The 21,447-nt window shown below is 38.7% G+C and overlaps 1 protein-coding gene across 3 annotated transcripts in view; it reads left to right on the forward strand.

Annotated features, from left to right (window-relative positions):
• Nucleotides 1-2,015: 2,015 nt before the first annotated feature.
• nek8 (NIMA-related kinase 8) overlaps nt 2,016-21,447 on the forward strand; it is a 45,337-nt gene continuing 25,905 nt past the window's right edge. Inside the window, exons 1-6 of one of the 3 annotated variants that reach the window (XM_039743242.1) lie at nt 2,016-2,112; nt 8,509-8,714; nt 9,835-10,067; nt 11,609-11,740; nt 12,075-12,283; nt 15,641-15,717. In XM_039743242.1, coding sequence (XP_039599176.1) covers nt 2,066-2,112; nt 8,509-8,714; nt 9,835-10,067; nt 11,609-11,740; nt 12,075-12,283; nt 15,641-15,717 — 904 coding nt within the window. In that variant the 5' untranslated portion in view covers nt 2,016-2,065. Of the gene's footprint in view, nt 2,113-7,415; nt 7,619-7,647; nt 8,361-8,508; nt 8,715-9,834; nt 10,068-11,608; nt 11,741-12,074; nt 12,284-15,640; nt 15,718-21,447 lie in introns of those variants that run through there. The other 2 variants (XM_039743244.1, XM_039743243.1) reach the window with 2 other exon arrangements.

The following is a 21,447-nucleotide window of genomic DNA, read 5'->3' on the forward strand; positions in this document are numbered from 1 at the left end:
TGTTTAAGTGATCCTAATGACTTAAGTTGCTCTTACTTCTAACATTATGAAAACCTTTAAGTGGCTGGTCCTGGTTTTAGATCATCTTGATCCTCTGCAGTTCAGAAACGTATAAGTAAGGTGGATGCTCTTATCTACATGTTGCACAGAGCCTACTCCCACTTGGGAAATGCTGGCACCACAGTCAGGATCATATTCTTTAATTTTTCCAGTGTTTTTAACACCATTCTGTGTAATTGACTCTGCAATTGCTTTGCATCTTGATTCCTCCACAATATCTTGTTCATGATCTAACTGACCAACAGACAGCAGTTTCTGAGGCTCAGGGACTATGTGTCAGAAATTGTGGTATGTTTGCACAGAAGCAGAACAGCTTCCCTTCCTTTTTACCTTCTATACAGCAGACACTCTGTACAATACCAGTGCTTGCTATCTATAGAAATTATCAGATGACTCCTTCATCATAGGCTGCAATAATAAAGGAGATGAGTTGGAATACAGGAAGCTTGTGGCATACTTCATCTTGTGGTGCAGGAAGAATAACTAACAACTCAACATCGGCAAAAAAAAAAAGTGCTGGTGTTGGACGTCTGGTGTGTCAAAGAGACTCTGAGATGTAGAAGTGCAGAGATACAAGTACCTGCGGGTTCATATAAACAGCAAACTGGACTGGTTTGAAAACACAGTGGTACTGTACAAGAAGGCCCAGAGCAGACTGCATTTCCTAAGAAGACTCGGGTCTTTTGATGTATGCAGCAATCTGCTAGAAATATTCTACCAGTCTATAGTAGCCAGTGTATTGTTCTACGCTATGGTCTCCTGGAGAAGTAACTTGAGCTCAAAAGATGCACAATACCTGTCTTGAGCACTTGGAGCACTTTTAGCCATGAGCTCATTCCACCACGGTGTGCTAAGAAGTGCCTCTGAGGGTCTTTTCTGCTTGCAGCTATCAAGCGATTCAGTGTTTCCTCCTCAAACAAAATGCCGATATACTATTAAAGTTAATTTTGCAGTTTTTGCACAATATACATTTTTTATTTATTGATGGTATCATTTGTTATGTTAGCCTCTTATCTTTGTTTTTATGTTTCTGCTGCTGTATGCATCAAAATTTCCCCTTTAGATTAATAAAGTTTATTTTATGTAATCAAATCTAGTCTAATTATTGTCACTTGTATAAAAAACAGTGAAATTCTTTTTTGCATGTATCTTAATTAATATCTTACCTGAAAACTTCTGACCTTCTTACCTGAAAGCTTTCAGAACATAAACACAGCAACCATTTGGGGTTTCAGCCTGGTCACTGGAGTCTCATGGGACTGTAAGCTATCGTCACTAACTGCTGGACCACCTTGACACCAGCAACTTCCAGTCAAAACAAATCAAGAAGCACATTACAGAATATAACATATACAATGTGCCAGACTATTACTAGACTATAAAAAAAAAGAATTTAAAAAGCATAATACCTTTAAAAAAAGTCCGCAAACAAAAGCAGCCTCAATGCGCAGTTTTCACTGTCGAAACCAGACCCAACAATCAAGGTGCAGGGAGCTGAGGCCATGTAATTAATACGAGTATCTTAAGCAGATGGAGAAAGAAATTTCTCTTGTCTTGTTTAAAGTATTAAGACATTACAGTAGATGACCTCGGTTAAAGGGTCATCTACATTAAACGACTATAATAATAATAAGAAAAAAATATTCTTTCCCCTGCTAAGAGGTTTAGTATATGTGCCTGTCTGAGACCATAGGGCAATGAGAAAATGGTCTGCTCAACTTTACTCATATTATCTAAATTAACATTGTTAGCTTGAGAACCTAATCTGTTAATATCTGGGATTCATTTAGCTCTATTTCTGAAGAACTGTCACTGTATTGTAACATTTTGCCGCAGTAATAAAGCTGTTTATGAAAATGAATATTCTACGCTTAAAGTTAATGTCCACCCTCCACTCACTTTAATTGAAGTACGAATATTGTCCTTCGCGCCCCTCCGTAAACGCCGGGTCTTGTTGCCTGGCGACAGGCTTAACTTTTTTCCTCCTTTTTTGCCAACGAGCGCCATGGAGAAATACGAAAAAATCAAAGTTGTTGGGCGAGGAGCATTTGGGTAAACGGTTTAAAAGCAGCGCCTCTCGCGAGCAGCTGTCGAACAGGGCGCGCGTTCACGAGTTACGACTGCCGCTTTGTCGCGGGTGGTCCGAAGGGGCGCGTGCACTAACGTTTGTTTCTTATGGAAATCCGTCTCGGGAGGAAAGACGCTAGGATGAGACGTGTCACAAGGCCCACTTCCATGAGCGATTCTTAGTTTCTGGATAACCTTTAAACAATTTTTAGATGTACAAATGCATACATAAACCGAAACGGGTATTAAACAAGGGTACATTAGTGGCAATCTGGAAACATTACTCCTGCGAATTTTTTTATTCAGTGTTTTAGTCGTGAGTAGAAGTGTGCCGTTAATACACACTAGGAAAAATGGTTGGGTGTTTTTCTCCATTTTTCGTTATGCATGGCCCTTTATGCTGATTTCCAGTTGAATCGTACATCTTATCATTTTCTTGTACACAATATCAGATACTAATTACATTTTTTGCTGTACTAGGACCTGTTTCATTGTTCAGCATGGTATGAAAGGTTCTATATAAAATAAAGAATATCGATTTGTTAACTTTACTTGATGAACAAACCCAACACATAGTTGGTTACAGTGTAAGATTTTTTGTGCAGTGTTTTCGTGTAATGTGATCTGTTTTGTAAAGTTTTGTCAAAGTCTGTTTTTATATAGTAAATGTGGGCATAACGTTAAAAACGTTATCCTCCTGTAGTGAACTGGTTTCCCATCCAAAGTTGGCTTCTAGGTTGTGCCCGATGCTTCCAGAACAGGTTCCATCCACCTTCAACTCCAGGTCAGCTAATGGATGGAGTTGTAGTTGGCATGGTCAAGTCACTGGGCTGTCAAGCACAAGGTTGCTAGTTCAATCCCAATTATTGGTTAACTGTGACACTGAATACGTCTTTTCTCAATTACTGAAGAATATGTTAGTTAAATGAAACATTTCTTGTACACTGTTTTCATTTTAAATTTAAATTAAGTTTAGAAAGAAGGAATGTATTATTTCACAATACATCTTAATGAAGATAGATTGATTTACTATCGGGGACAGCAGTAGGGTGTCTTCTGTGCTGAGTTAGCATGTTCCACTAGTGTTCTCTGGCATGTCCCACTAGCAGTCCTTGTTGCTCTAACAGCCTTGATGGGTAGCAGTTCCAAACTGATCCTGTGTAACTGTGTGCAAGAACATGCGCATGATTGGCACTTTTTTTACTTGCTTTTCACCTGTTGTTTTTTTGAAGAAATCTCTGCTCATCGCCCATTTATACCGAAAAAATTGGCACCACAAAATGGATATATGAATCATTACAGGTTTATTGAGTCATTATTGTGTCTTGTATAGAGTATAGTAAGATACCACTCTCCAGTGCCTTGATTAGTTTGTGTAACAACCTTACTTTGAAACTTTTGTCTTCCTTATCTGAAAAATCTAATGAACATGGTTTACAACACTATCTACAATTAGAACATAACAAAGGAAAGTAAAATAACCCATCCGAATAACCAATAGCTAAAAATAAACATACAGGAGGAAGGAGGGAGTGGGGTGCAACTGAAAAATTAACATAGAGGAGGATGGAGAGAGCAGAGGAATCAATAATGCTGTAAATTATAATTAATTCATTGTTGCAACATCCTACATGATAGTGGCACTTACAGCACAATAATAATAAATGCATTGCATTCTCTGCTTTGCTTCTGATGGCACATGAATGTTGTGTAGTGTATTCTCTGTTATGGCCAGACAGCAACCAAGAGTAATTGGGTGTATCTATGAGAGGGAAAGGGTTTGAGGAATAGAACAACATGTCTTACAAGTGAGTAATTAGTCCATGATGTTTCAGTGGATGTCATGTCTCTGTTACCCAACATGCAGAATCTTTACATTATGATGGTGACACATTTTGACAGGAGAAAAAAAATTAAGTTTGAAAAATAGGTTGCTTTATACACTGCGTTTAGCCAAAGTTGGTATTCTTACTCATGAGTGTAGCACAATTTGATGGAATTAAAAGTATAAAAATGGAGGTTTAACATTCGATTAGCATTGCCAATCAAGTACAGTTTTCATCCCATAGTATCCAGTCATACAATGCCATAATGATGAAGGGCAACTTCATTACTGGCATCACTTTGCAGCTGAGTTAATCTTATCTGACCTTTTAGTGGACAATGCAGTTTTTAAAGTGACAGAACAGATTATTGTTATCCTTAAATTGTAATTTCAGATATCTTGACAAACAGTGGAGGTAGGCTGCAGGAATAAAAAATGTAATCAACATGATTAATGTTTACATTTTTTTACACATTAAGAATGCTTTCCAGTCATTGTTTGTTTGCATTGTGAAGTTAATATATTTTAAAGTACATAAATAGAATTCTTTCAATGCAGAAAGTGTGCTAATCTTTATAACATCAACTGTACTTTGTTTTATGTAGTTTGTATTACAATTTGTGTGTTTTGTGCAAATTGTTGTATAAAAAAGTAACCTTATTCAAAATACTGCTTTTTTGTCCTTTTTACTGCTTTTAGTAATGTCTTTATTAATGCTACACTGCTTCTTGCTGATGTTTTTTCATGCTTATACTTATTTTAAGCTTTGTGTACATGTGTTGCTAACGTCATTATTACTCAACTAAAGCTTGTTATAATTCTCTTACTAATTAGGTTTAATTGATTCTATCAACATGAGTTTTTTTTCTGCTGTGGTAGTTACTGTATTGCTCTTGTATTAATGATTGTACCTGACCTGCTGGTCAGGGCCATTTTGTGGACTTTTTGTGTTATTTTTGTATTCTTCTTGTTGCCTTCTTTGTTTCTACAGTAGCAAATCTTGCTGCTAATTGTTATGGTTGCTATGGCTATTGTTGCATTCAACATTATTACCTGTGGCTCCCTTTATGTTGCTGGTGTTATTTTGTGTTACCTCTATAGCTAGGTATCCCACAAAGTATACAGTAGCTGGTGAATGAAGTCCATTGTTCTTTTATACTTTCCCACTTGTTTCCATGATGGAAAGTGCCAGGTACATTGATGACAGATTAGGCACATATGAGGATTTCTAAAACACATTTTTTCATTAGAGGGACTTGAGAAGCCAGAATGAACTGTGGATAGGATGGCAGAATATCATAGGCACACTTGTGTAGCAATTTAGAGAGGCTAATTAATTTAACATGGATGTTTATGGAATGTCGGATGAAGTCCACTTGTGTGTGTGTATGTATGTATATATATATATATATATATATATATATATATATATATATATATATATATATATATATATGTGTATATATATATATATATATATATATGAATATACAGAACCTATTCATACACACTTGGCAAATATTGAGACTACCCAGACACTAAACAAACACAGTAGCTATGAAGTAGGAGGTATATTCTAGGAATGTCATGGGCATTTGTCGCCTGGAATGCTTGCCCTTTGATTTTAAAATTTAAACTTCTACTGCTTCATGAAAGTACGTAACTGATATAACCCATTTTTTGCTTCCAGTGTGACTAAGCTCTAAACTTTGATTCTCAAATTGTCACTATGGGTCTGAAAGCCTCAACAGATGGCTTCACACTTTGCTTCTTGTTACCATAGCAAGCTGATACAATATATTGTTATATATAAAATGGGTTTTTAATATCATTGTTTTGATCTGCTGTTGCTTTACTCATTATATACTCATCATTTCTCCATTGTTATTCAGACAAAATAAATATCTTGGAAATGTTCTCTGAATATTAATTATGAAAATTTGACTGTTAAATGCACTTCAATCAGTTCCTTCCAGATTTTATTTACAAAATGATGTTAATGTGATTAACAGGAAGTTGAATATAACAGACACCCACAAGACATTTTTCATTTCTTTGGGTTGTGTCATTCTACAGACTGTGCTAAGTTTAGAAGTTATGAAATGTTGCAGCGTTAGGAAACTCACTGTACCATCTGCACTTGCTGTACCTTAACTGCATCAGCTGTTAGTGAACAATTAATACTTTTGCTCCAGGCAATACGGATTTGTTATTGAGAGAGATTTGCTGTACTTTTGGGCTGTCCTATGTAGTCATTCTAAAGCAGTTTTTTAAAATTACGCAATAATAAGGAAACAGATACAAAAAGCAATAATTAATATTTCTTGAATTTATTGTTTTATTATCTTGACAACTTTTGAACACTCAAATGGAGATTTAAAAAGTATCTGTCACAGACAGTCTTGTATGTGCATTAATTTTTTTTCAGTGAGCCTATTGATTCACAAATTTATGTAGACATTTAAATTCATTATAGAAAGGTAAGAATTATACAGAGGAATGTCACAAAGAACAACTTTTTCATTGTTTTATGTATTCACAACTATTTCTGGCTTTGAATCCTCAAAATTGTTTGAAGCCTATAATTGTTTTTGGCATTGTCACTGTTAGTCTGTTTTTATGTTTTTTTTTTCTTTTCTTAATGTTTCCCTATCTTATTGATTTCTTATATATCGGCTTTACGATTTGTATGTACAGTGCGTTGGAATTCTATGTGGTTTAATCAGCTTGTTTAGGTTGCTGCCAATGTGAAACTGAAGCTGCAGGTTTGAGGTTTAAGGTCTAAGGTAATGTGTTTAGAAAATTATACTCCTTAATAATGTTTGCTGAATAATAGATCTCATCCACCAAGTTTACAGTTTTATTCAGTGCAGTATAACTTTTACTTGTATCATATTTGTGTGTAGTGTCCATTTTTAGTCACAGTTTAAACATGCTGTTGTTAAAAATTGTCCATGATCTCTAAACAGGCTCAAACTACCTATCTTTTGAACATGTGTTTTTCATTACAGGATAGCATGAGGGTCTGAACCTTTTCGGGCAGAACTCGGTGCAATACATGAATACATTGCAGAGCACAGTCATGCATACCAAGACAATTTAGAGCCACCAAATAACATATGTGTTGAGGTTGTACATAAGTGAGGATACCCAAGTCCTTAGTGAAAGTCTTTGAGAAAACTGCAAGTGAATTAAAAGTAATATCTCTAGAGCTATAAAGCAGCAGCACTTTTGCACTTGTTTCAAATCAAACGGCCTTTAAGTATGGTTTTCTGCTAATACACTAAATAACAGAATATTGCTGCAAATTGCTATATTGGTATATCTGCTTGATACCTGAGGTACATGTATGAAGCAAAGTGAGCCTTACTTTTGGCAGCTGTGAAGGTTGACTCTTGTATTCCATCCCCATTGTTTTGGAAGGTTTTAGTCATTATGTAGGGCATAAGCAATGAGATAAGCTTCTTTCCTCCTGTCTGCTTCTTAGAAAAGCTGCAAGAATTGAGGATTTCTGAGATGTGTCGCTTAAAAGCATTTCATTGTCTTGCAACAGAAGGCTTGCGGCACACTTCTGCGACGGAAACATCATGAAGTCGATTGCTGTCTAGGTGTCTTGCTTTTAAATTGCCTGTGGTGAGCGTCTTTTAGAAGAAAGGAATGGAAAAGGTGATAAACATGAGCAAAATGCGACAGCTGTTTCAAGAGGAGTTGTACACGGAAGCAAAGCTTTTTGTTGACAGTGTCAGTGTGTGATTCTTTGTTTAATTGTGTATGCAATGCAGATGCTGTTAGACAGACAGGGCTATGTGGGCTTTGTAAATTTTAGGAAGTGAGAGAGAGAGGGGGTGTTGATTGAAGAACACCGAATTCTTCTCAGTAACAAAGCACAATATAACCATTCATTACACCAAACAAACAAAGCGTACATTGTGTGAATTTTGAGTGGTAGGTGTGAATTGTGCATAGTGAAAATGAAATAAGATTAAAAGACTATTTTATAATCACAGTGATGGAGTGACTCTGCTGCCTCACAGATCTGTCCTCAGTCATCTGTCTGTGTGGAGACTGCATTGATGTTTGTATGGGTTTTTGTTCTAGCTGCTCCTGTTTTTCTCTGACATATATTTATTTACATGGCTGATACGTTTATTTCAGATAACTTACACTAGAATATATTGAAACTATCTACATGTATTTTTTACACCAGTATCCATGTGAACTATCAGTCCTGAGTTTAAAGTCCAGTGTTTAAATCACTACACCACTATGTTTACCACAGATACTTGATGATTCTAAATTGACTGTATGTATGTATGTGTGAGTGAGTATGCTCTCTAATGGCTTGGTGCCCTGTCCCAGGATGAATCAAGGCTAGTTCCTGTCATGTGTCAGCCCTGAATTGAATTAAGTAGGTTTGTGAATGTTACCTGCAGTTCCTTAAACACTATTTTCAGTGCAATACACTGAGCAGATTTTTAAGAAGCCTCCTGAAGAAGTGGCAAGTGTTTTTACATGTTCACATAACATTGTTTTGTACATTTGATTTTTTTGTCCAGAATTGTTCACCTATGCCGAAGAAGAACTGACCAAAAACTAGTAATCCTTAAAGAAATTCCTGTTGAACAGATGACCAGAGATGAAAGACAGGCTGCTCAGAATGAATGCCAGGTCTTGAAGTTACTGAACCATCCCAACATAATTGAGTATTATGAGAACTTCCTGGAGGACAAAGCTTTAATGATTGCTATGGAGTATGCACCAGGTATGTTGTTAAAAGCTGTTGTAGTAGACCATGATATTTTATCTGACCTAACATGAATTTGTTATTAAAGAGAAAGAAAATTTGACCCACTGCTGTGTTTTTTTGTTTGCTTTTTTTTGTTAGCCTGCTGATTTCTTGAAAGCCTAGTATCACCTGAGTAGTACAAATCTTCAAAAAGCCGCAGATAAAAAAGGGATAGCATACATATTACAAGTTAATATGTAAAAATGGGCATGTACTGAATAAATGGCAAAAAATATGACAAACATCTTAGCACTTCAAACTAACAGCCCAATGAGAATGGGGTCAAATCCTGACCTAGTCACTGTCTGTGTTTACACATTCTTCCCATGTCCATGTTGGTTTTGCACTAGAAACCCCAGTTTTCCTCCCACATCCCAACGACGCATAATACGTTGATTTGACTCTCTAAATTGATATGGTGTGAGTGAATGTGGATGTGTGCGTAAATTTGCTCCATTCAAAGTTGGTTTGTGCCTTATGCTGATACTGATAGGGTAGCCTCTACTACTAAGAGTTGGAATTGAAATTAATTTGAAGATGGACGGATGAATGAAGGACATAATGTCATTTTCTACTCCTTTCTATTAAGCAGTATATTTACTTAGCAATATTATTAAAATATAAATAGTGTGGCCACAGAAACAATTTCATTACAGTTAAAATTAACCATTTAAAGGACATTTTACCAAATTGGGGCAAGACACCTGTACAGAGAAACAAAGCTTTTGAAAGTCTGCAGTTTTATTAACTCTTGAGTATAAAATAGTTTCAAAGGGATATTTTCCCAAATTGTGACAATACAGTAAATCTGTACACAGAAGCAAAGCTTTTGAAAGTCGGATGTTTGATTAACTCTGAAAATAAAATAGTGTTTTATACCTCAGTTTTCCCTCAGTGTGACATGTTTAAATATTATAATAATTTATTTCTACACTTATGCTTGTGAAGATAATACCTCCTCATTTATGTGTACTGCCTGGATATTACTTGTATGATAAGTTAATTTGCGTTTTAAATCTCAGTATTAGAAACAATTTAATGTGTGCCATCCTCTTATTGACATGCTCCTTAATTTACCCTCTTCCATTATGTATAGGTGGTACCTTGGCAGAATACATTCAGAAACGCTGTAACTCTCTTTTGGATGAAGACTTAATCCTCCACTTCTTTGCTCAGATTCTGCTGGCTCTGCATCATGTTCACAATAAGCTAATTCTTCATAGAGACTTGAAAACTCAAAATATCCTCTTGGACAAGCATCAGATGATTGTCAAAATTGGGGATTTTGGTATTTCCAAGATCCTCGTCAGCAAGAGTAAAGCTTACACAGTAGGTCCTTCAAACTGCCTTTCCTACTAACTTGTAAAGTGTTAGGATTCAAATCTCATAACTTCAGAGCTGGAACCTGCATCATATAAAATTAATTTCTTCTTGCATTCACTTTAATTACAGCTTAAATAGGGGAGGCCTCAATATATTGGCTAATTTTTATTCTTTTAGCATTGCATTTTTCCTAATATGCATAACTGAAGCAAATGTCACTGAGGATTATGAAAGAAGGTATAATAGAGGAATAATATATTTAATTGGGACAAAAAAGCACATATTAACTTTTTGTTTTGGAAATATGTTGTTTTTGGCATGTGGTATAGCCTGTAGTGTTTTATACTCGTAGCTGCTGGACCCTGAATCCAATAGTAGTTGCTCGTCTACTGTATGGAGGTTTTTGATTCTCTGTGCACTCATGAGTTTCATCCACAGATTCGTGAACTTTCAGAAAATCATAGACATATTCTTAAGTTAACTGAAAAATATAAATTAGTCTGGTATCTGTGAGTGTAGATTTGTGACCAAATGTTCCCAGTGATGAAGTGGCATCTCAATCAAGGACATTTGGTTTTGCACCCATTGCTGCCTTTTATATACTACAGTTTCCCAGCTACTCTAAACATTAAAAAATAAGCTTTTATACTTAATAGATATTGCACTATTTCCAGGTCATTTCATATTCAGAATGAATCTGGCATATCTCTATTCTGTATCTTCATGTAAAGCTTTAAACAAGATGTTTAATATTCATTAACAGTTTTACACTGTGCGTTTTCTAAACTTTAGCTGTCCTTTGTGGATTTACCCTTGGTTAAGTAATAGATTTTCACAAGCAGAGAACATGGTGGGGTATTAAAGACTATCCATCATCTAAAATTAATTTTTTTAGATATTTCAAGCTGGTAAAATTTTTAGAACAAAACACTTAGGTTATTTTGTTTACCATCCATCCAATATATTTTGAACACGTTAATCCAGTTGAGGATTGCAGGATGCTAGAGCCAATGCTGTCAGTATCTGGTGCAAGACAGGGAGGTAAGTGGAAGAAGTAATTTCACATACACATGCATACCCAGTGATATTGGGACTAGATTATAGTAGCCAGTTAACCTAATGTTACATGTTTGTGATGTGGAATAAAATTTTGATATCTGTGTTGTGATGAGGAGAATATGTGAGTTTGTCCAATGCAATTACTGGGCCAGTATTAAACTCAGTTTTGAGGCAGTGCTGGTAACCTCTGGGCCATTATACCAGTCTTTTAAATTTAAAATAAGGAAGGGTGTATTTCTTTTTCTTGTTAGTAGTGTATCACTTTAACAACAGAATAGAATGCTGTAATGTAAACTAGATAATCCTAGCGCAAAGGAAAAGCAAAGGCCAAAGTACTCTTTTTGTTTACAACATATGCTGCACATTCTTCACCTTTACAATTAGTAATGAATTACGTATTCATATGAAATGTGCCAGTGGGTATCTTATTAACATTGTCCAGTTTTGCTGTTTGAAGTAGTTATGTCTCTCTTATTGCTTTATTTTAGGTTGTTGGTACTCCATGTTACATCTCTCCTGAACTCTGCGAGGGTAAACCATATAATCAGAAGAGTGACATTTGGGCATTAGGTTGTGTTCTGTATGAGCTGGCAAGTCTGAAACGAGCCTTTGAAGCAGCAGTAAGATATTTCTGTTATCTACAGGTCTTTTTTGTTTTTAGATAACTTTCCAGTTGCTTTGCTGGAAGTTTCCCATTGATTGTTTTAAACAAGGTGATAGTTTTGGGACTTTTTAAACCTGTTGTTTTTTATTATGTTTGTGTCTGATTGTTTTTTTGTGTCTGCTGGGAAATAACTTGAATGTTTAATAACCATTAAAAGCACTGAAAAAATCTAAAGAACCTTCCCCATAAATAAAACATGGTTTCAGTAAATTGAAAGGGCATATATTTTTTCATTTCAGTTTTACCAAATACAAATGCTTAAAAAATTTCAAATACCTTCTTGTACCTAGAACTTGCCTGCACTTGTACTGAAGATCATGAGTGGAACATTTGCTCCAATTTCAGACCGCTATAGCCCTGATCTGAGGCAGCTAATCTTAAGCATGCTCAATCTTGACCCTTCCAAACGGCCACAGCTGAATGAGATAATGGCGCAGCCCATCTGCATTAGGCCCCTGCTTAACCTATATACTGACATTGGCAATGTGAAAATGAGAAGGTAAGGGTGTTGGATCAAAAGATGTTATAAAAAATTGTATCGCTGTTTTTTTTTTTTTTATGTGTCTCTGTTATAAAAAAAATCCTGTGGGAGGGAATGACTAGGAGATGATACGTGATCTTCATGTCAAGATCACGGAAGACAAATAAAAGACCCACGAGACGAAACAGAATGGCCACGGAGCGTCTCGCGGGGATATAGAACATGGGATTCTTGCAAGACACATGCTACTTACTAGCAATATCAGAGCACGGCCAGCAAAAAAATCAGTAGTGTAAAGGCACACAATACACACAGATACAGGGGTCTCAGTGCATATAAAGTGTATAAAGGACAATACGTTATAAGTGTAATGTCGACGAGTAAAAGATCGCATTAGCGCAAACAAAAGGAAATTAATCATCAGGACCAGGTGTAATTGACAAAATAGCAGGACAAAGTGAGGTCATTATACGTCTGTCGAGAAAGAGATGTAACCATGCATGGAGCTGGAAATAAAGGACAAGTATTGTTTTTACAACAGTTTTTAAAGTAAAAGTGAAAATAATGCATAAGTAACAATTACCATGAAAATAACAATCTGTTTAAATTGTATATTCGGTAAACCAAACACGGGGTGGGCGAGCGAACCGCGCAGGTGGCGGAGCCCCCAGTTAACTACAAAAATGTGTTTGACTTACAGGCTACTCATTTATATTGAAAACACCCCACTGGGCGTTCTTTCACAGGGTACTAATTTATGTTGTGGGATGTTTTTCTGATGTTTTGACAAAATTATTTACTGATCAAACATCTTAAAATGAGTTAACCAGTATAGTGGTTTCTGTGGTATACTACAAACTAAGTTAAAGAGCACATTTGCTAAAGATAAAACAGTGCAACCAAAGGGCATTTATTCATTTAATATATTTGTTGTCATATCTGATCTTAACTAATATACATTATATACAGTAAGAGGGGACTTATCCACTTTGGAAGCCTAGTATGTTATGGCTGACATATTTATGAATAGTCAAAAATTATTATTTAAAAAAAAGTCAGTTTTTTGGGGAAAGCAGTGGGATTTACAGTGTTTTTGCATTATAAATTTAAGATTCAACACACAAAAATTAGCTTTATCCAGCCATTTAGCACAATATATAAGGTCGCCATGGAATTGTTTGCAGCCAAAATAAACTTTTTTATCAATGACTATGTGCCAGTATTTTACAATGTGATTGTTGGGTGTTCCAGCAGGCATTTATGGACTAAAACAGGAATGTTCTTAGGTATGCAAATTACTGGTGCTTATCATAACGTATTAAGATGCTTCCTTTGGTCTGTCATCAGCTCTATCAATTGTATGCCTCCCTTCATTGAATGTGGGTGAGGGGTGGATAACTGCAGTGCTAACCTTATTCATCTGTATTGCACACTGTTTGGAATATTGAATATTTTGCTGTTTGTGAAGCAATAAAATGAAAGAAACTTTGTGAAGTATATTTTTAAATTTTATTACGCTTAGAATTAATGTTATTCTTTTACAATTGTATCACAAGAACAATCCACTGTATACAACGTTTTATTTTTGTGCCTTTATTCCATTTCATGCTGTTAAGCGTGATATATAAATTTGTAAATATAATCCTGAGGTTTATTGATGTACAGGGCAAATGTAACATGAAGTTACAGACATTTGAGTTTAAAGGGAAGGTCAATTGTAAAGGCAGGATTGCTGTGCATTCTCTGGGTAAACGAAGTGAGGGTGTTTTGAGGCACAGCACATGGAAGTACCCTTGACATGATACTACAGGAACCTGTTGCTAATGATGCTTTTTAGTCATGTCAGTGAGAAAATATGAACAATTGTGAATGGTTGCAAAGGCATTCTGGAGAACGTTCCTATGTCCACTTCTGGACAGTAGAGGATGTTTTAGTTGACATACTGTGTATTTTTAGCTATTTAAAAGGAGCAAAATTAAGCAGCTGTGCTTTTCAACAAAGTCACATTGAAGCACATAGCTCATTAGAGCTGTCACAGTACCAGAATTTTCATATTTGATGCCAATACCAGTGAAACTTTACGATACTCAATAATTTTCGATACAATGGCAAAAACAGAAATCCTATTCAGTGACTTTTTATTAAAGTAATAAAGTGACATGAAAGGGAGAAAAATGTTTTGTTTGATTTCATTGTATGTACACGCTTTGTGTAATTCAACTACAATCATGGAATATATTCTATATTGAAGTATGTTAGGGAATGTACTTGGGGTTTCTTGGTAAACAGTTGGCTTAGGTCAAGAAGTAGCAGTAGTAATGTCAGATTTATTAGTATAGTGAAATTATTACTTGCATGTCAAACATGCAACAAGTCACCATTCTCCATTATAATGATAAGTAAGAATGTGTTAAAATAAAAAACTTGATTATAAGTAATCGAAAATTCAAATCAGTTTACCTTATGTATTCCTTACTCCTGTTGCAGTTGGAGTATTTCTTATTTTTCTCTCCTTTATTGCCTGCTGGCACCTTATCTTTATTTTATTTTTCCATCTTTAGAGCAAAATTCCTGTGAAGTGTTTTTTTTCCTTATTAATTAGCATAATAATGTCTAAGTGTGGGTATATGTGTGCTTGTACTTATGTATTGTTGGAATAGTATTTTGGAATTGTAGTTTTAAATTTGTAAAACTTGTAGTTCATCACTGAGAATAGCATTTAGAATAGATTGAACTTACATATTTCTGGAATATTCCAAAACTGGACAAATATACATGCTGTATTGTTTCAGTTATGTGAAAATCCATGTAAAGCAAACAAAAGCTTGTATTTTCTTCTTTTGCTGTCTGTCTGATTTCTTACCTGCATATTCACCTCAGGGGTATGAGCAGTCAGCTCCTGTTCTGGCAGCATTAAATAATAGTGCATGACCCAACCCTAGATGGGATGCCCATCTTTTTTATATAAAAAGGTAATTATTATTGGTGTAATAAATAAACATTTTAAATAACAGTTTTAAAAAAGAACTATCTATTCAAAATAAATGCTTGTTTACATTAATCATTTTTCTTTGCTGGCTGAACTCTGACCATTATTACTGGAAGGTATGCAATTTGCTTGAGTTGGATTTCCATGTAAACAGATAAAGTTCAGATAAAAAAAGATTGTTTTCTGTTTGAGTGTATGTTAGTTTATGGTTAACTAGAAAAATTCAATCATGCCAAGGCAACCACTGTACTTCCTAAAACATCTGCCTTGCATGATGAATATTCAGTTCTGTTCTGTTAGCTACAGTATGAGTCTGAAGTTGAATATGGGTAGTTACAATGTAATTTTGTTCAGTATAGTAATATTTTTTTTTTTTTTGTTTCCAGAATTGAGAAACCTTTATCAGTTCAATCTGGCTCGAATCGAAGGCCAACAGGAAGGGTTCCCAGTGCAAGATCAAGAAGTATGTTGATGAATTTGTAAAGTATATATTTTATAGCAGTCCTTCTAATACTGTATTACTAAATTTTTCATTTCCTATAAGAAAGCAAATATGGGTACATGCCTCAACACTGCCCTTGTTTTATCATTTGAAATATGGTAACTCTAGAGGGTAATGTAGAATGACCAGTAGTTGGCATGGTCTGACAGTCTTTGGAGGATGACTTACAATTGAGACCCTTCTCAAAGAAACTAATGTTGTGTCTTCTAGTTCATCATAAACCTTTGATAGTGGTAAAAAAATAAATCATTCATAGGTTGCTAATATGTCCTTTTTTATTTTTCATTATATAAAAATTACCCCATTTTTGCACTGTAAGGCATTGTTTCACTAAGGAGACTGCTTTTATGAAAATCTCACTTTTCATGCCATACAAAAGCAATCATTTACAGTATATGGTTTTCATTTTTTGAGCAGACAAAACATTAGCTTACATTTTACATTTTTTCCAATTTGTGGCAGAACGCACCATGTCTCAGCAGAGTATCACACCTAAAAGGGTATTTCTTGTATTTTGTTATATTAAAGATAACCATAAACAAATAACAGTAATTCAGAAAATACATATTTAATATCTCACTAGTTTAAGTTAATATGGGGAAACACAAGGGTTAAGAAGGTTCCCATACATTCAAGCTAAAAAGAAGCAACAGGACTTTGAGATCTGACAAGATTAGTATTTATCCTATTTAGTTAGAAAGCTGAACATCTAGGACACTAGGTGTCTGCTAGGAAAGAACATTTTGATATATCTATATATAACTAACAGAAAAACAAAGTACCCCAGAATCTCAAAAGTGCTTTGACTGATTTGATTGAAATATGGTGAGATTTTAGAAAAACTAAAATTAGCCAACATGGGAAACTTTTTATTTATCGATATTTATTAGTAATATATTAATGGAAATACTCTGCACTGTGCAGACAGGTGGCTTTATGCATACAAAGGACAATCTAAAAGCAATTGACTTGCCACGGGAATAGTACCATTAACCAACAGAGTGGATGGACGACTAAAGATGGGGCAGTGTCCTAGAGAAGAAAAAAGAGATGTGATCATGTTGTGAAATAGAAAAAGATGGTTTTGCAAAGAAGATGCAAAGTTCAATGAAAAGCAGCAATGTTTTTTTTTTTTTTGTTTTTTTTGTTGGTTGTCATCTTGGTTATCTATTCTGCTTCGTCAACCTCTAGCCCCCAGATGCTGTGCTGAAAACTAAAATAGTGACTGAGCCCTCATCCACTCTTTGATTGCAGAACTTAAATTCGCAATATCGCAGTGTCAGTCTTATATTGTGATGCTTGAATGTACTATAGGGAAATCCCAGAAATTATGTTGCAATGCTCAAAGTCACTGCTTCACGCTTCTCATTCTCTTCATGTTAATGCATCAGTGTAACACGTAAGCTACTGGCACACATGTGTATGCACTTCAAGCCCTTCCTTTCGTATACATTCGCATCTGCTGACTTAAACGGGGACTACATATAACTGATTAAAAACATTAAAAAAAAATGCTGTACTTGAGTGAACAACATAAACAAATGAAAATCATAAACATCTAATAATGATAATAACATAAACTGAAATTTCACATTACTCTTACTGATTACCCATATCAGTGCTAAAGAATACACTTTCTAGTAAGATTATGTTTTGCAACAACCTTCAACCACAACCAAATCATTAGAAAAAGCAGGAAAAAAATAGGAATTCATCTAATGCAAGAATGATTTTGTCACAGACAATAGTGAATGTTCAAGAATAAGCAGTTCTAGTGACCTAATAATATTATTACTTACTAGCAGAATACCTGCGCTTCGCAGCGGAGAAGTAGTGTGTTAAAGAAGTTATGAAAAAGAAAAGGAAAAATTTTAAAAATAACGTAACATGATTGTTAATGTAATTGTTTTGTCATTGATATGAGTGTTTTTCTCATATCTATATATATATATATATATATATATATATATATATATATTGTGGAAGTTGACCGGACACAGACAGGCGGACATGTTGTTTAAAACACCACACGTTTATTTACAATATATATTTTACAATAATGGTCACTAAGACCCCAGCCAATGGTCACTCAGACCCAGTTCAAAGTGCACAATACCCCAAATAACACACAGTCCTGGCCACAATGCCTTGTCTTCGGGCCGCCTCCACAGCTCCTCTTGCCTCGTCCTCCTTCCACCCGACTCTAGCCTTGAATGAATGGAGACGGCCCCTTTTATATGGTTCCCGGATGAGCACCAGGTGTTCCTGGCATTCCTCCTCTGGCCACGCCCTAGCGTGGCGGAAGTGCCGGCTGTCCTCCCGGCTGCTCTCTGGGCGCCGTCATAAATCTTCCCCCCAGCACTTCCTGGTGTGGTGGAAGTGCTGGGGTAACAGGTCCCCAAGGCATTGGGCGCTCCTGGCGGTGACCACGGGCCCCTACAGGGTAGGGCTTCCATGCCCTGTTCCCGTGGCCCCCAAAGCAACCCGGAAGGCAACTCTCACGTGATCCAGGATGGGTGCAGACCCACATCCGGTCCTTCATGTCGTCCCGGCCGGGTCATGGCCCCTGGCATCCCTGACACTGCCCCACAGCCAGCGAAGACCACTCGGGGGAAAGAGCGGCCCATCCCGCGAGGGCAGCGCAGCCCCGAAGCGGGTCCAACTCCAGGATAGCCGGGGTCCAGCCCCGCACTCCAAGCAGGATCAGGGGCGGAGACACAGCCTGAGAACCACCACTTGGTGCTCCCCTGCGCCTCGCACAGGTTGTGCTCCCCCCTCTTACCGGCACCCCGGGGCCTCCTTGATCGGCACCCCCTCCAAGGCCTCCGCACCCCTTTGGTCGGAGTCACTCGCTCCATTGCAGCCTCCTCCAGCCATGGCGACATTCGCACACAAACAGAGAGATCCTCCCGCAGATGGTCCGATGTCAGAGGGCAGGTCCCCAATGAAGGGGGTCCTACGGCTCGCCCGGGGTCCGTCCCTACAAAGAGAAGACAGGGGCAGAACCGCTGCCAAAGCACCCTTCCCGTACCACACACGGGCAGCGTTCCCCCCTCCAACCGGCACCCTGGCACTTGCCTGTTCGGCACCCTCTCCGCGGCTTCCATGTCCCTCTTAACGGTGGAAATGCCGGCACCACCTGCGCTCTCTCCACCGGCCTCAGGGATTTCTTCTGCGCCCGCAGAGGACGACCAGCACCCGGACGCGTGCACCCAGCACCGCGTCCCAACATATCGGAGGAATCGGCACCCAGCCTCTTATTCCTCCGTTCACTCTGGGACGCCATGACGGTTTGAGACTCCTTATGGAAAAGAAGGCGCCTCTTTCCCGTCTGCGTCCCTACAGTGCGGCGAGACCGCAGCCGACTGGGGGCGGAGGGCGCTAGGACCCGGGGCACTAAGCAGCCCGTGTCCCTTCAGCATCCTCACAGACTCCCCCCTCGCCGCGCATACAGCCCGCGGCGCCGCACCTCCTGTTGGAGGGCTGCTTACTCGAAACTGATCGTTAACGTCACAGCCATTTTCGGCAGACCCTCCCGCATGCTGTACGGAGTCGGTTGTACTCACCGTCTCCGCCGTACCTCCCCGGCTGGAGATTCCAGCGTCGCGCCGTCCCGTTGTCACTAACGTTTTCAGCGCCACGAGCGCCTTCCTCTCCAGTACCAGCACATCAGCCCGGAGGGCACGTAGCATCTGCAAAACACGCTGCTCCGCAGGCTGAAGGCACGCCTCCAGCTCCGCCAGAGCAGCCGGCAAAGACAGGAAGTTAACCGACGCGGAGCCTACCTGTCTGTCAGCCTCCAACGCCGGCCACTTCCTGTGGGCCTTCTCCTCCGGCCCAATCGGGTCTCCCCCCTGCCCGTGATGGACATTCCTTGGTCCCGCCTCTCTACAGTCATCAGCGGGCACACAAGACACCGTCCAATAGCGTGCCTATCAGGGGGAGGGACTTCTGGTCCGCGGCCATCTTGGCTCCCCTTCTGCGGTGGCGACGTGCTTGCCGGCAGCCTTGCTGTTGCCAGCGCCTCTCGAGCTGCAGCGTCTCCTCCTCCGCAGCCCTCGAGGCTGCCGCCGTGCTGCCGGAGCACCCCAGATCAGCATGCGCCTGCCACTGACGTGGGTCCGGGAAGCCCCTGCCTAAAAAAGAAGAAACACGCCCGGCCCCCATGGGCCGGCTGCCACTAGGCAGGAAACTCACCTCCCCGGACTCGTCAAACCGAGGACACCTCCTCGGCGTGGCCTTTCTCGACGCCATGCCGTCCCGGGCGCTTCCAGCAACGGTGCAATCTTCGGAGCCCGCTGCACTCCTGGTAGGCACGCCGCCCGCCCGCCTCAGGGAAATATGGCCTTCCTACGGACCCCTGGCGGTCCGTGGGGTTCCTTTACCCCGCGGGGTTGTGAGCACGTGTGTGGGCGCACCTGCTGCGCCGGGTCGTCCACAAAATATTTGTAAATTGGGGTCCCTGTCTTGAACCAGACGGTTCACCCCACGTTGGGCGCCATTGTGGAAGTTTACCCGGACACAGACAGGCGGACATGTTGTTTAAAACACCGCACGTTTATTTACAATATATATTTTACAATAATGGTCACTAAGACCCCAGCACAATACCCCAAATAACACACAGTCCTGGCCACAATGCCTTGTCTTCGGGCCGCCTCCACAGCTCCTCTTGCCTAGTCCTCCTTCCACCCGACTCTAGCCTCGAATGAATGGAGATGGCCCCTTTTATATGGTTTCCGGATGAGCACCAGGTGTTCCCGGCATTCCTCCTCTGGCCACGCCCCAGCGTGGCGGAAGTGCCGGCTGTCCTCCCGGCTGCTCTCCGGGCGCCGTCATAAATCTTCCCCAGAACTTCCTGGTGTGGCGGAAGTGCTGGGGTAACAGGTCCCCAAGGCATTGGGGCGCCTCCTGGCGGTGACCACGGGCCCCTACAGGGTAGGGCTTCCATGTCCTGTACCCGTGGCCCCCAAAGCAACCCGGAAGGCAACCCCCACATGATCCAGGATGGGTGCAGACCCACATCCGGTCCTTCATGTCGTCCTGGCGGGTCATGGCCCCTGGCATCCCTGACAATATATATATATATATATATATATATACTAGCAAAATACCTGCGCTTCGCAACGGAGTAGTGTGTTAAAGAAGTAATGAAAAAGTAAACATTTTGAAAATAACATAACATGATTGTCAATGTAATTGTTTTGTCACTGTTGTGAGTGATGAGTGTTGCTTACATATATATATATATATATATATATATATATATATATATATATATATGCACACACATATAAACATATATATACATATCCATACATATATACATATAAACATATACACATATATATACACACACACATATATACATACATATATATATATACATATATACACATACACATATATAAACATATATATACATATACATACATATCTACATATATACGTATACACACACACACACATATAATATACACTCTTTGGGGTGCGAGCAACTGTTGCAGGGGGTGCCAGAATCCATCAAGGAAGAAAAATGAAAAACATTATTTGTACAAAATATTAATTTATTTATCCATTCCTAAATAATTAAATGGGCAGGCAATTTCATATCAGTGCAATACGCTGTTTGTTAAAACGGATGACTCCCGCTCTTACGTGCAAGTCTGCCTGGATATTATGAACTATCAT

Source organism: Polypterus senegalus, unplaced genomic scaffold (genome assembly GCF_016835505.1).
Source record: "Polypterus senegalus isolate Bchr_013 unplaced genomic scaffold, ASM1683550v1 scaffold_506, whole genome shotgun sequence".
Lineage (NCBI taxonomy): Eukaryota > Metazoa > Chordata > Cladistia > Polypteriformes > Polypteridae > Polypterus > Polypterus senegalus.